The sequence below is a fragment of the Leuresthes tenuis genome, unplaced genomic scaffold, assembly GCF_036924035.1.
Source record: "Leuresthes tenuis unplaced genomic scaffold, fLeuTen1.0.hap1 SCAF_7, whole genome shotgun sequence".
Lineage (NCBI taxonomy): Eukaryota > Metazoa > Chordata > Actinopteri > Atheriniformes > Atherinopsidae > Leuresthes > Leuresthes tenuis.
Window position 1 is genome coordinate 21,841,663 of NW_027325361.1, and position 13,871 is coordinate 21,855,533.

Here is a 13,871-nt window from a genome sequence, read left to right on the forward strand (position 1 = left end):
GATTTTCAGTTCAGTTCTTGTGTCATTTGGCATAGCTCAGGCTTTCCTCCCTGTTTCCTTTCCTTATGAATGGCTTCCTCAGCCATGGAGACCATTTCTGATGAGGTTTCAGCAAACAGTAGATGAATCAACTGAAGGTCCAGCTGCATCTCTCAGGTCCTGTGTCAGGTCTTTACTTCATTTTTTTCCTCTTTCTTAAGGACATGCCTTTCATGCAATGTTAATCTGCTGTCTCTTCTTCTTTTGTCCTCCACAATTGTTTGATTTTTCAGCTAATGGTCTTTTGAAAGCCCCTTGTTTTTCATAGATGCAACTAAAGAATGGGGAAAAATGTGTTTTTGAGACAGGCAGCTAGCAACATAATGCCTCAAGATACAACTTAAAAGATGTTCCTTTTTCTAAGTTGGGACTTATGTGAAGACACAACAATGGTCTACTCCTTTTGATGCTTTTTTATTATTCATACAAGAAAGTCTGGCTCCTTTGAAGCAAAACATAAAAAATGAGGGGTAAGTCAACACTTGTGCTGCAGTTGGTTCATTTTGACCACGTACATACCATATACCCATACCCATATATTATGTAACCAAACTTACTTCTATTACTATTGGTTAAATCAATAAGAGGAATGGGTGGATCCTGATGTGGGGCCCCTCCAAAAACTGACTATTTGCAAAGCAGATCATTGCTCATTCATCAAAATGTTGCCTACAGCAAACAATGAACGTGTAGCTAAATGTAAATACATCTGACTAAAAAATTAATTGTGCATGAATGTCAGACATTTGGACAGTTTTCTTATTGGATGTGTGCACTTCAAAATAGCAGTTGGCAGTCATAGGATGTTTGTGAACTTATTCAACATTTTCATTGTTTGTAAATTCTTGTTGACTCAATAATTTAATAACTCAAATAAAACCCCATTTTCAGAGTTTTGATGGAAAATCTAAGCTGACAGTATTTCTGAGCCTGACCTGATTTCTTTATTTTTTTTACATCGGTTTTCTTTATTTTGACAATTTCAAAGTTTCACTGGGTTTAATGTGTATGTTCATAAACTGTTGAAATTTACAACCTGCTACATTTAACAGAAAGGAGTCCTATTGTACAAAACACCTCAAACTATTCACTGTCAGATCTCAATTTCTCAGCATATTTGATTAAAAATCTCTTTATTGTCAACATGCAAAGTAAAGCAAAATTTCAAAGCAGTCCATTATGGCAGATTTATTGATATTGACAGCACAGTCCCAGCTAACAATGTAATCACCTCCAGCCACTGACCCAGACTGAGCTAGCTATCATTTTTCAAAGTGAGTAAGCCAGATACACATCATTGACAATGTCATATCCGCATGTAAGAGATCCCTTCTGCCTGTATTCATGTTCTTTATGTAGCTTTAAGAGATGTGTCTTACGGTACGGTATCAGAGTTTTGCATTAAAACACACGGAGCGAACACTGCACAGTCTTTCCTGACTTTGGGAATCTCTGTTTGCTTTTTTACTGAGCTGGATCCACAACCCTTTTCTGCTCATGGCAAAGTGCTGTGACACCCTCAGAATTTTGAATTATTTGACTAACCTAACCTGTTAACACTGTTTAGGAGCTCAACCAAACAAACCAGGTAAATGACGTTACCCAGACACCCGTCCATATTTGACCTCTCTTTTTTTAAAAGTGACTCCTATATACCTCTTGATTTGGAAAAATTTGCGATGGGGGGCAGTTTAGTCTGTGAAGGTCTGTCTGAAGCTCATTTCACCTCTGTGTTACTGTGGCAGTGTCACAAATTTCAGATCAATGCCCATAGGTTATGGCAAGAGGCAAAAGTATAGGGTTTTGTGGTTCGGAAAGAGCTCAACCTTTAATCAGAGGTCAGTATATGTTTAATCCCTTGAGGGTTTAAACACTTTCTTTTGACAGACCACCGTGTGGGCAATCATCCTACAGAAATTCAGTTTCTGAGGCCTCAGATGCTCTCCAAGTACTTGACACACCTGTCAAACAATCTCAGGGTGGCAGTAGGTCTTTCAAAACTGTCAAATAAAGACATGTCTGCAGCAAGTGATGTATATTTGTGTCATATCATAAATGCCATCTTAAGTACTTACATATTCTGTGTAACAGACCTGGAATGTTGACCGACCTCTTCCTTGTTATTTCAGATTTTGAGGATGCGTTCAAAACTTACAGATCTTCTCATAACACTAAAGTGTACTGAGATTTTAGAGTTCAAAGATTTTCCGTATTTAAAAAAAAAAATCACCAGGAAGAACTTTAAAACAGGTTCAAGGAAACAAATGTAGCCAAAACAACAAAAAAAAGGTGTCATGTCAGTGACTCAGTGCGCGCACACGCGTTGCCAGCTGGGCGACATTCCTGAGGCTCATGAAAGAAGAATTCGAGAGCTTCTGAGTTGCGTTAAATGCTCAACCGAAGCCAAAACCCGTTTGACTAGCAAGGCGGTTTCTCTCTCTCTTTTTTTTTTTTTTTTTTTGCTTCTTCATTACACCAATGACAGTTAGTATTCCAACTTGTCTTCATTTCTCCACTGAAACCATTTGCTGCGCGCGTGGGACGCACACTTGTCTCGATCGGAGGAGAGAGAAGCTGGAATACTGAACTGTTTCAAGTTTTGTTTTTGTAAATCGTGTGATTTTCACCGCACACAGAATGAGAGGCTGAATAAAATAGTTAATTCAGGTCATCAAGGAGATTTTTGTTGTTTGGCTGAATATTGAAACTCGCCATGGATCAGGTATGTTGCCCTCTATCTATAAAAACACCATGTTTTTATATTAAGATTATATTAAGATATGAAGCAGGCATGTGTCTACTTTTTCATTTCTGAATGCCACTCCGCATAGATATTTAATTGACTTAGACTGTCTTAAGTACAGTGGGCACACATTTCAGTGAAATCTAATATTAACCAGATTGATCACTTCAAATCAGCTCCGTAAGCTTTCTATTTAACTGTTCAATAACTAAAGGGAGTATTGACACTAATATCATTATGAATCTTCCTCAGTTCATTTATAACATTAAAGTATCTTTATCAGCAGTTTCAATGTGACAATATATTAAAGTTAAATATTCTCTTTGGAAGGGGACACAAGTGTATATGATAGAGGTTTATGTATGTTTGGCCACATAAATCAGAGTACTATGACAAAGAAAATCTCACCATATTGTTTGCGGTAAGAATCAGAGTGACTGATATACGAACATACTCCTCTGTAAACTTTCAGAACACACACAGATAAGAATAAAACTAGAAAATTCAGTGATGTGAATATTTCTGGATAACAGTAGAAATAACTCATTTTGAGAAGACAATCTTTAAAAAAAAAACAGATCATCAAATTCTGTACATGCTTATAGGCTCCAGTTGCTTACTAGTGAAAAATCTGACAAGCAGATATAACCCTTATAAAAACATACCCTGTTCCTTCCTTACATTACAATCTAATATGTTTTCTAAGATTTAGTTTTTTTTATTTTTAAATGTGCATTATCTCAATAAGTGTCGCACTTGCAAAAAAAACCAAAAACTTTTTGACTGTGGTGTCATAGCTTAAGTATTTGTTGCTATGATTCCACCTTTTTATCTGTTAAAATATACGTAACCACGAGAACTATTCCTGCTTTAAAAGTATCAAAAATCTGTGAAGGGACAGTTCTGGTTTGTGCCTGACCCTGGTGTTGGACCTGAGACCAATGCATTGTGTGATACTTTCTGCAGGAGGACATATTGGACTTTCAGGCCTTAAGGGCCAAGTTCCAGGAGGAGGAACTCCCCCTGAAGCAACCCAGAATCAGACCTGCTCTCCCAGAGAAACCAAAGGTTGTCCCTCCTCCCCAGAGCCCCACTCACTACCTCCCTGCAGGAGCACGCCCCTCCCTGCTCACCTCCATCAACCAGAGCTTGGAGGCAAGAACACTGAATGCTCCCAGAGTGGTTTTTAAGGATGATAAGAAAGAGAGCAAAAAGCCTCTCATTAAGACTAACTCGAAGAAAAAAGAAAAGAATGAAGAGAAACTGAAGGAAGGTAAAGTCAAGCCATATGTAAATTTGTCAGATCAGAAAGAAAAAAAAGAGAATGGTAAGGACAAGAAATCCCCATTCATAATGGCACAGAAGGAGAGTACAACAGAGCTGGTGCCAGCCACACCTCCACCTAAACTCACGACACAAAAAAAGAAGGGTTTACTTGGTTTCATAAAGTCCTCAAAGAGAGAAACAGTGGTGATCCCTGCTGATCCGATCTTAGACGCCCCAAGCGAGGATGATCCTGGACCAGTTCCACTAATACCAGTGCCTACTGACATTGGTAACATACCACTCGAGCCTGAAATCTTAGAACCACAAGCCCTCTTACCAAAGAACATTCTGCTACCTGACGCCAGTGCTGCCGCTGATACCACCTCATCTTCCCCTATCCCTGACCCTCCTGCCTTTTCTCCACCTGCCATTTTTTCTGACATCTTAGCTCCACAAGTCCCAACCCCACGCAGTGAAACCCCACCGAGTGAAATCCCACAGAGTGAAACCCCACCCAGTGAAATCCCACAGAGTGAAACCCCACAAGAGATAGAAAATCCTGCTTTGCCTGTTTCCAGACCGGCCAGCCAAAATGAAATTGCTCCCACTTCACTCAGATCTGTCCCAACCCCTCCACTCGGGCCTGCCATCTCAGATCTTCCTCCAGAGGCCTCTGCTCCGTTTCCATCCCCTCTTGAGCCCGAGATTGCTGTTGAGGCTGAAGCTGCTGTGGAGAACCCTCCTTCGGTTGTCTGTCCCCAGTCTATGCTGCCTTCTCCCAAAGCTGAGCGTCGGATCTCTGCCCTGTCTGCCCTGGAGAGGGCTGAGGACATGAGCACTGGAAAAAAATCTCTGGCTGACCAGAGGATTTTAAGTGCTCTGGAGAAGGCCCGCAGGAAGAGCACCAGGTAAACAACACAAACACATCATACTCTTTCAGTTGTTATGTAAAGGAGCAGATTTAGTTGTTGTTTACCAGTTAGTCAGTTGTGACATACTAATGTACACTTACTTGTATTGCCTTATCTATTCTCAGCCCTTTGTCAAACTCCACCCGATCCTACTCCATCAGCCCTCCACCTGAAGACCTTTCCCTTTCTCAAAGTCCCACCTGTGCTCTCCCAGAGCTTCCACCCATTGATTATGAAGAACGAGCACGGAACGCACTCCCACCAACACCAGCGCAAGTTAACGGGATCGACCACCGTAAGTTTCAGTAGAATTCCTCTGCCCTCCTCTCTGCCTCTTGCTATTTTGTGGATTTTCACCATTGAATTAGCCACATCGTGAAGAGCAGTACAACTTATCTCATAATGGGGACAGCTGGTACGTGCTGGAGTGCTGCACAACACCAGCTGTAAGTGTAGGGTTTCAGGCATACTGAAAATCTGGTATGTTTAGTAGGGTTTGCACCTCAGGTACTTCTCCTGTGTCGGTGTGAGGGAGAAGCTATGAAGGTACGCACATAAACAGCAGTTCCTTACATTCTTCTTTTGTGCCAAAAACAACTGAGCAGCAGGCAGGGCAGAGCTGCAGAGGTATGCCAGCTATGACAGAGCTGCAGTGACTCACAGATCAGGATGAGCAGAGAGTGAAATTTGTTCAGAGACTCTTAGTCTACAAAGAGTTAATGAATTGCTCATGGTGTTTATGCAGATCATGGACCTTTTCATAAAGTCTCCTGTCACCTCACAGAACGGGCCTGTGCAATCTAAAAGAATGAATATAGCTTAAAGAACAGCGAAAGCAGAAGAGAGAGGAGATACAAATCATTCATATCACAACTGTATGATGTAGTAAAATGTGATTGTCTTGTGCTTTGGTGCTCCTCTTTAAAAAACAATAAGCTACAAAACCTGAAAAAAAGGCACAGACACATTAGAAAGGAAGGCTTTAAAACATATTTGAGTAAGAAAAACAACTTCAATGGTATGGTGTGTTTGACTGGTTTGGTTTCCTCACAAATCAAATCCTTCCCCTTCGCTTGCCTTCTCTCAACATATCTGCCTTCGGCTTTTTTCTTTCTTTCTTTCTTTTTCTTGTTGCGTTGCATGCAGTTGAAATGAGCACGTCTGTTTGATTTGAAATGTGAGGCTAAACAAATGGAAACATTCCAAACATTTGCAGGACAAGCCTCTCCAGTGTTGGAAGGCATCACTGAGGAGGGGATTGAGGCTGTCCCAGAGCTGCTGAATGTCCCCCCTCCTCCACCCAGAAAGGCCCTACCAGAACTGCCTCTGGACCCTGCTCCAGAGACACCTGACAAACCTCCCTCTGATGACCTGAGTGGATTTATTCCTCCTACTCCTTTTGTTGAAGGTAATGACTACTGCTGCTGCACTCACGAGGCACTGAAACAAAGGTTCAATTATAACATTGCTTCGTATTCCTTTATGTTCCATCCGCAGGGATCCCCGTTCCTCCTGAGTTCTCAGAGACCAACACCATAAATGTTACAGAGTTTGGTGATGTGGCTTCAGATGCATATGTTTCGGAGCTACCTGCATCAGAGTGGGAAAATGAGGAATACACAGCTCCAGATGTTCCAGATGGACAGGACCTGCCACAGTTTTACAGTAATGGGATAGTTGATCAGGGAAGTGAGATCCATTCATCTCCGGCATATGGAGAAGAATACCAAGATGCTTTACTACGAGGATCTTCCCTCCCAATCTCTGAAGACTTTTCACCAGTGGAGGAGTAAGATATTTCAGTTCAATCTTAGATTCATTACTTTGAAATGCTTGTTCTTGTCTGGGAGCTTAGTTCTTATTGCTATTTTTTCAACCTTTTGTCCCATGCAGACCTGAAGCAGAAAACCACAAGAGTGAGTTCAAACGCACAGAAAACATGTACGAGGACATCTCTTCCAACAAAAAGAAGGGCAAGAGCAGCAATGGCAAGAAACGCAAAGGGACACTAAAAAGTAAGAGCCGGATTCTGTCATATGCAGACAATAATATAGGTATACTATACTGTGTCCACATCAGAAAACCCTGCAGGGGGAATGCTCATTCAAGCATTTGAGAATTTCATGCCAGAATGCACATTCAAAAAATAAATGGAATAGTTTGTAGTGTCACAAACTATTATAGTTAGTGTTTACAGTACATAGCTTTTACTGTACATAACAGTGTTTGCTTTTTCCCACAGATCCATACGCTGAGACACCACAAGAAACAGTAAGCAGCTTTTGGAGGTTTTTAAAATCAAAGCTTCTATGTTGTTTTGATGATCTTGTTTTAAACAAATTAAGACATATTTTTGTTGGCATTTCCAGATCCAAGAGAAAACTAAGACAGGCAGATTCGGCAGGTAAGGCCCTTTTTTTTTCATTTCAGCACCCCCCCCCAAGGGACTTAGTAGTGAGAGTGCGTTTGGTTTGTTTACCCCATGCTGTTTAAACATGCCAGAGAAACCGCTTTCAAACATGATGTTGATATCTTTCAATCTCTCTCTCTTCAATCCACAGGAACGAGAAAAGAGCTGTCGCAGAGGGGCCAGATGAAAAAGAGCTGAAAAAGAGAGAGAAGCAGCGGCTGGAAAAGGAGAAGAAGGAGCTGAAGGAGAAGCAAGACCGGGAGAAGAAAGAGCAGAAAGAGAGGGAAAAGAGGGAGAACGAGCTGAAGAAGAAATTCAAAGTGAGTGTTGTTGTTTTAACAGAAAAGTGAGGAATGGGAGGTGATTGAGCATTACAGGAGGGTGCGGTTGATGTATATGCATACAAACCTGTCTGGATTCATTCCTCACGTGGAAGAGCTGAGCTGAGCAACATGTGCAAATGGAATCTGGGTAAACATAGGTCTCATTGTTGGTAATATTCTGACAAATGATCCATGTATTGCTGTCAGTGATATTTTGATCACAATACTTCAACCAGATTTCTCATTGGAGATTTTTCTAAATATTTGTTTCTGTAACAGAGAGAACAAGAAATGAGTGATTACTGAAACCAGATGATAAGACACCAGTTGAATTAGCTGTAATCAGTAGTTTAACTGACACCGATATGAGCATCGAGTCACTCAGATGAGGTGCTGAGCCCACGAACATGGATCAGTCTGCATCCAACTCTTCAGCTCTGGAAGTTAAGCATCTGTAGTACACAGTTATGGTCATCTGGCTCACACTGCTCACATGGTGTTGTTTTTCAAATGAGCAGGGAGGCGCTCTCAGGGGAAACGCTCTTACCACATCATCACGTACCACGTGTTTAATCAGTCAGTGTTTCTATTGATAGTCAGCATGCCCGTAACATTTTGACATGATTTCTGAAACCTGGTTCGGTCAGTGTGACATGTGTGTTCTAGTGTGTCATGGATGTGTTTCCACGTGTTTATTTCAATCTGGGAGCAGTTTTCATTCAGGCCCAGACTGTGTTTCAGCCCACTTGCTGCAGAGCATAATAGCATGGCATGTTACTGAGTGTCAACCAATAATGTACCAAACAAACCAGGCCTGGTACTAATTGATTTAATTTGATTTGATCTGTGGTTCAAATCTGACACACAGATCAATGATAGAATGATGGCAGTTTGCCTAAAAGTTGATGGAGAATATAAGCCCTTTTCTTTCCGCCTTAGTGTACGGCTCCTCCTGCTCTGTGCTGGTTTGTATATCAAGTGAAAATGAAAATTATCTTTAAAATTGTAGTGAAACACGATTGTGTTAGTTGTACTATGTACAAAGATTCCATCATTGGCCTGTTATATATTGATGTTGTATTCTTAAAAATGTTATATATTGATGTTGTATTCTTAAAAATGTTATATATTGATGTTGTATTCTTAAACCTCCTGAATGATTTTTGCTGCAGACTTTCAAACATTTTAGCAAAAGTAAAACTAACCTTTTTTGAGCTGGTCTTCAAAAGTCACACCTGCTGAGCTTTTAATTGATTGAAAGTGATGAGATTATGTAACTGAGATATTTTGGAGATACTTTTTCCAATTGTGGTTTGGATTTGTTTTATTTCTGTTTTCCTTTGTGAAATGTCAAGACATTCATTTTGCACATAAGATGAAGACATGCTGTAACCTTCACTGTGTGCCTTAGATCACAGGACAGGAGGAAGCCATGTACCAGGCAACAGTCACTTTAACTACAAAAGGAAATAAGAACGATTTGCCTGTCAAGAGTGGCGACATCATCAGCATCATCCGGACAACCAACTGCCCCAAAGGGAAGTGGCTGGCCAGGGACAGCAGCAACAACTGTGAGTTTGTCATCATTAGCAGTGTGTTCATCTCAAAGTTAAAAGGGTGGAAAGTGAATTAAGAACACCTTCTGTTAACAACATGAAACAGGCATGTAAAACTTGTTTTGGAAAGTAACGTCCATACTTCACATCTGTTGATCGTGGACATGATTAGTATTGGTGTGTGTGTGCTCCAGATGGGTATGTCGCTGTGGGTCATGTGGAGCTGGACATCAAGGAGATGCTGGAGCTGGGAAAGAAAACCGCTCGCAAGAGTAGCAACAATATTATAGAGGCAGACGTTATCAGCACAGGGAGCAGGTATGTGCTCCCAGCTGGAAGCATACACTACACCTACAATGCAAGGACAAGATGAGACACGGAAGCTTTCAATCACCAGTGTTACTGTTAAAAAGGATGACTTGCAGATGTGCATTGTTTTTTTTTCAGGGCTTCAAACCATTTCCCACAGTCAGCAGAAAGCTGTAAGTATGTCCTGTCACTCGAGATTATTAAATTATTATTAAATTATTCGGCAGCAGTTTGACATTGTTGTTGTGGGTAGTCACAGATGACAGTGAGGAGTGGGCTTGTGATGACGATGAACCTCTCTCGCCTGCCGCTGAAACCACAGAGCCATTCCATGAGATGTAAGTAGCCGTCAGCCTGATTTTATAGTGATTAGGTGCTTATTTTGGATTTCTTCCTAACCCCAACTTCTTTACCTTTACAGGGGTCATGTCAGGACTCTCTCTATGCCAGATATGGGTAAGATGCGACCACACAGATTGTGTCATGTCAGCATTTTAGACTCCATTATTATTCTCACAATATCAGCTGCATCATAGTCATCTGACAATAAATCATAGGCTGCCCAACGCAAGAATGTGTCACATGTATTTTTGTGATGTTTATTTCCTTCAGAAGTTATCTTGATGGTGTACAGATACAATAAACTCAAATACTACAAACAGATTTATTTCTTATAGATAAGTTATCCACAGCTCAGATCAGGTCATTCACAAAACCCATGCTTCTGTAAATTTTAACTCATTAACTTGTTCATTTAGGTTGTCTAAAGTTAATCACAGAAGCACCCTAAAGTCAGAAATTGGGTGTCTGGTTTGATTTCATCATCAGTGGTCGTAAGAAGATGAGCTAATGTAGCATTTGAAAAACCCTTGATGGATCTTTTTCTTTTTTTTAGAATCATTCAGTCATTAATTTTCCATACACGCTTCAGAGTCACGGGGGTGAGTTAGGTGGAGCCTAACCCAGCTGCCTCCAGGCAAGAGGCAGGGTATGCCCTGGACAAGGTCACCAGTCTTTTGCACAGCAAACACAGAGACAAAAGAGACACCATACACGCTCACACTCAGTTTTATGGTCAATTTAGAATCACCGGTTTACCTAACCTACATGTTTTTGGACTGCGGGAGGAGTTCAGCGTACCCAAAGCCTACGTAAGCACAGGGAAATATGCAAACCACAAAAAAAAAATCCCCAGCGTCAAGTCAAATCTTTTGATGATAATAAAACACTTCTAAACTTCCTCTAATGTCCTCACAGGTCTGCATATTTTAAAGGCTGAATCACTTTTTCTGGCTCGATAGATAATCAAGTTGTTTGTGTTGACTGGAGGCTGTTAACTATTAAATGTTTGATGGGTTCCAGGTTTTGTAACCTGAGTAAAGAATCCTGGATGTTATCATGGTATGTTAAGCAGAATTGGTCTTGCTTGTTTCTTTTTGCAGGAGACAAAGACCTCGTCATCAACCACCAGCACAGTCACAGTGACATGACCACTGATGGCTCCCACGTCCAGTGAGTTCGCCCTCTTTTATTCTTTCAGATATGACGTGTAAACAAGCATACCAGAGACATAAAAAACTTGTGTATTTTATCTTTCTATTAGAGCAAGACATGAAGCACTTCAGAAGTTGGCGACATTTTTCCATGTACCTGTGGAACCACCTGCTAGGTAGGTGTTAAGCACATGTGTCTGTGCTGCACACACTCCCACACACACACAAAGATTTTTTATTCATTATTTTCTTCCTCGTTCTACAGCAACATCGAAGCAGAGACAAGTAAGTGACGCCTGAACAAGTCTATAAACCTGGTTGTGTGTTTATTATTCTTTAAAACAGTAAAAATGTCCTTTTTGGTTCTGCTACAGCTCCTCCGCCAGCAACAGAAGAAGCAGTTCGTGTGTAAGTAGAGGAAGCCTAAAACACACATAGAAAAATGCCAAACATGTTGCCAAACCTGTGGACAGACAGGTTTCCTTCCTTTTTGCCTGGAATGGTTTGCTGATCATGAAAAAGGCTGAACACATTATTCAACTATTTGAGAGAAAGTGAGATGAACTGATAATCCTCCCCTGCCCTACCAGGAAGCTAAGATGACTTGTGTTCTGGTAGGACAATGAGACACTCAGTCAGTGGGGTTAGATGAGTGCCATCGGATCAGATTAATGGCTAAATTACAATAAGACTGAGGTATTCAGTTCATATAGACACCTTAATCTGACAAAAAAAACGGATTCATGTAGTATCACCATCACACAGTTGACGTGGGTTAACACACATTAGAATGACCCGATCCAATCTGGGATCTGTACTGAATCGGGTCATTCTAATGTGTGTTAACCCACGTCAACTGTGTCATGTTCATGATCACAAAGGGGGCAAGGTGATAAGATCTATATGATCGGTTTCTGTGGATGGGTGATGGAGGATGGGTAGAGGAAGACTGAGTCACTTTCTGTCTGTCTGTTTTTTTTCACAGGCTTGAAGATAGTTCAACACAGGAAACGGATTTCGATCCCTCTGCTCTCATTTTACCTCCACCGGACCTGTATGCTGACTTGACGCTGGAGTGATTATTATGAGGGCGAATCATCTAGACTTTACACTGTCCACCACTGTGTACGTCCCATGTTGATGCGATGTTTGTTTCTCAGTAACAGCCAAACAAATCACCCACGTGGAACGGGATTTACCGGTGATGTCATTCTTCCCCGTGTGACCCGAGTCAGTCACCTGACACTGTCACAACAACCATTTGTTCTAGACTTTAACCTTACTTTCCTGACTGCATTTATGGATCAGTATGATGATTTGCAATGCCATCTTAGCTGAAAATCTTTCTTCTGTTCCTCGAAGCTGTCAGTGGGAAATTTGTGAGGAGCAGTAAGACTGGTGGCACTGAATGACTTTCAACTCTGGACTAAAATGAACTGCTGATGACTTAGAAACCATTGCAGACCTGCACAGGTTTTCTTTTGAGGACAATTACAGGCTGGAAGAAAGAAGATGACAATGGAAACGGAGGACTTTGCTCGTTCTACAGTGTTTTTTTGAGGGAACCTAACTCTAGTAATCACTCGGCTGCTCCTTGGGATCAACGAGCAATCCTCGGTGCCAAGTTGGATTACAGCAAAAAGAAATATTCATCCTTACAGTTCAAATACAGCAAACTTTAAAACAAAGATGAATCACGTCCCCAGCTTCTACAATAGTTCACAGACTAAATAGCAACTTACAAATGATCACATCAGCCGTCGGTTTGAGACGACCCACAACATAACCTGTATTTCCTGCTTTGTGCTCCTCTGCATGTGGATCCAGGGGATTCTTATCATCTGTTTTAGCACCACCTTTTTATTATTAATAACCTTATTATGGTCAGTTTTATTACCAGGTGTATGCTTTACTGTTTTTTTTAAATACATATATGAACAGCTTCTTTTTCATTATTCTTATTGTTTAGCTTCATTATTTCCGCTGAAGCCCATTGGACTGTGTGGAACTACTCATGGTGATATTCAAATAAGATTTGGCTTTTTAACAGATTAGATCAGATATTCTTTACTGCATATAAAAAAAGCCACATGGAGTGTGATGGTGAATATGTTTCTGAAGTGCCCTGCTAGGGGCACCAGCTCTCTTTTGGTCACAGTTGCATCTTTTTGACGCTTTATTTTCTTTGATTTCTATGGTCCAGCAGGTGTCGCCATAATTCGCCTTCAAATCCGATATGTTCATGTAAACTGATGAAAGATATTACTGTGTAATGTAATGTAATGACCCCCCCCCCCCCCCCCCCCGCTAGTGTGTTTAAAAAAAAAAAGTCAAACAGGTGAAAAGCTTCAGAACAAAAAAAAGTTTTTTTTCTTTTATATGTTTTGTTTATTTTTCAATAAATACTCATTAAAGTGCAAATCATAACAGTAATATCATGCAGTGCATAACAAGAGAAATCCAAACCCCAAGAGAGAGAGATGGGGAGAGACAGCCCAAACACACACACGGAAACATACTTTGAGCACGTTCACAGTAAACAGTGTGCACCCACACGGTTATCACACACACACACACACACACACACACACACACAACATAGACTGGGGTGTTAAGGTCACACTAATAATAAGAACCCCAGAACAGTTTAGCAGAGAGCACAGCTTTGCTGTGGAAAACACTCACTTTGGTACAACACAGAGAGTCTGTATTTGATCAGGCCTGCTGGTATGTTGTTCAGCTCCAAACACAGAGTAGAGTTTACAGGACTAACATGCCACTGGAGGGTGCATACAGCTGTAATAGCAGAGTACTACACCTG

At 41.0% G+C, this 13,871-nt stretch overlaps 1 protein-coding gene across 1 annotated transcript; it reads left to right on the forward strand.

The window, feature by feature from the left end:
* Positions 1–2,517: 2,517 nt before the first annotated feature.
* LOC140312187 (uncharacterized) lies at positions 2,518–12,695 on the forward strand. The gene is made up of 20 exons (XM_072389890.1): positions 2,518–2,761; positions 3,749–4,550; positions 4,596–4,956; positions 5,085–5,254; positions 6,176–6,367; positions 6,457–6,748; positions 6,853–6,974; positions 7,202–7,230; positions 7,329–7,363; positions 7,521–7,689; positions 9,104–9,263; positions 9,443–9,566; positions 9,696–9,730; positions 9,811–9,895; positions 9,979–10,013; positions 11,000–11,069; positions 11,161–11,226; positions 11,316–11,335; positions 11,425–11,458; positions 12,036–12,695. Exons 1-20 carry the CDS (start codon positions 2,753–2,755, stop codon positions 12,127–12,129), a joined length of 2,904 nt encoding a protein of 967 aa, XP_072245991.1. The 5' UTR covers positions 2,518–2,752; the 3' UTR covers positions 12,130–12,695.
* The last annotated feature ends 1,176 nt before the right edge of the window (positions 12,696–13,871 follow it).

What these genes read in the sequence shown, in the direction of transcription:
- LOC140312187 (XM_072389890.1), top strand. An exon ending in ACCGAGTGAAATCCCACAGA is followed by an intron (nt 4,551 to 4,595) that starts GTGAAACCCCAC and finishes AAACCCCACAAG; the next exon opens with AGATAGAAAATCCTGCTTTG. An exon ending in TCTCTCTATGCCAGATATGG is followed by an intron (nt 10,014 to 10,999) that starts GTAAGATGCGAC and finishes TTCTTTTTGCAG; the next exon opens with GAGACAAAGACCTCGTCATC.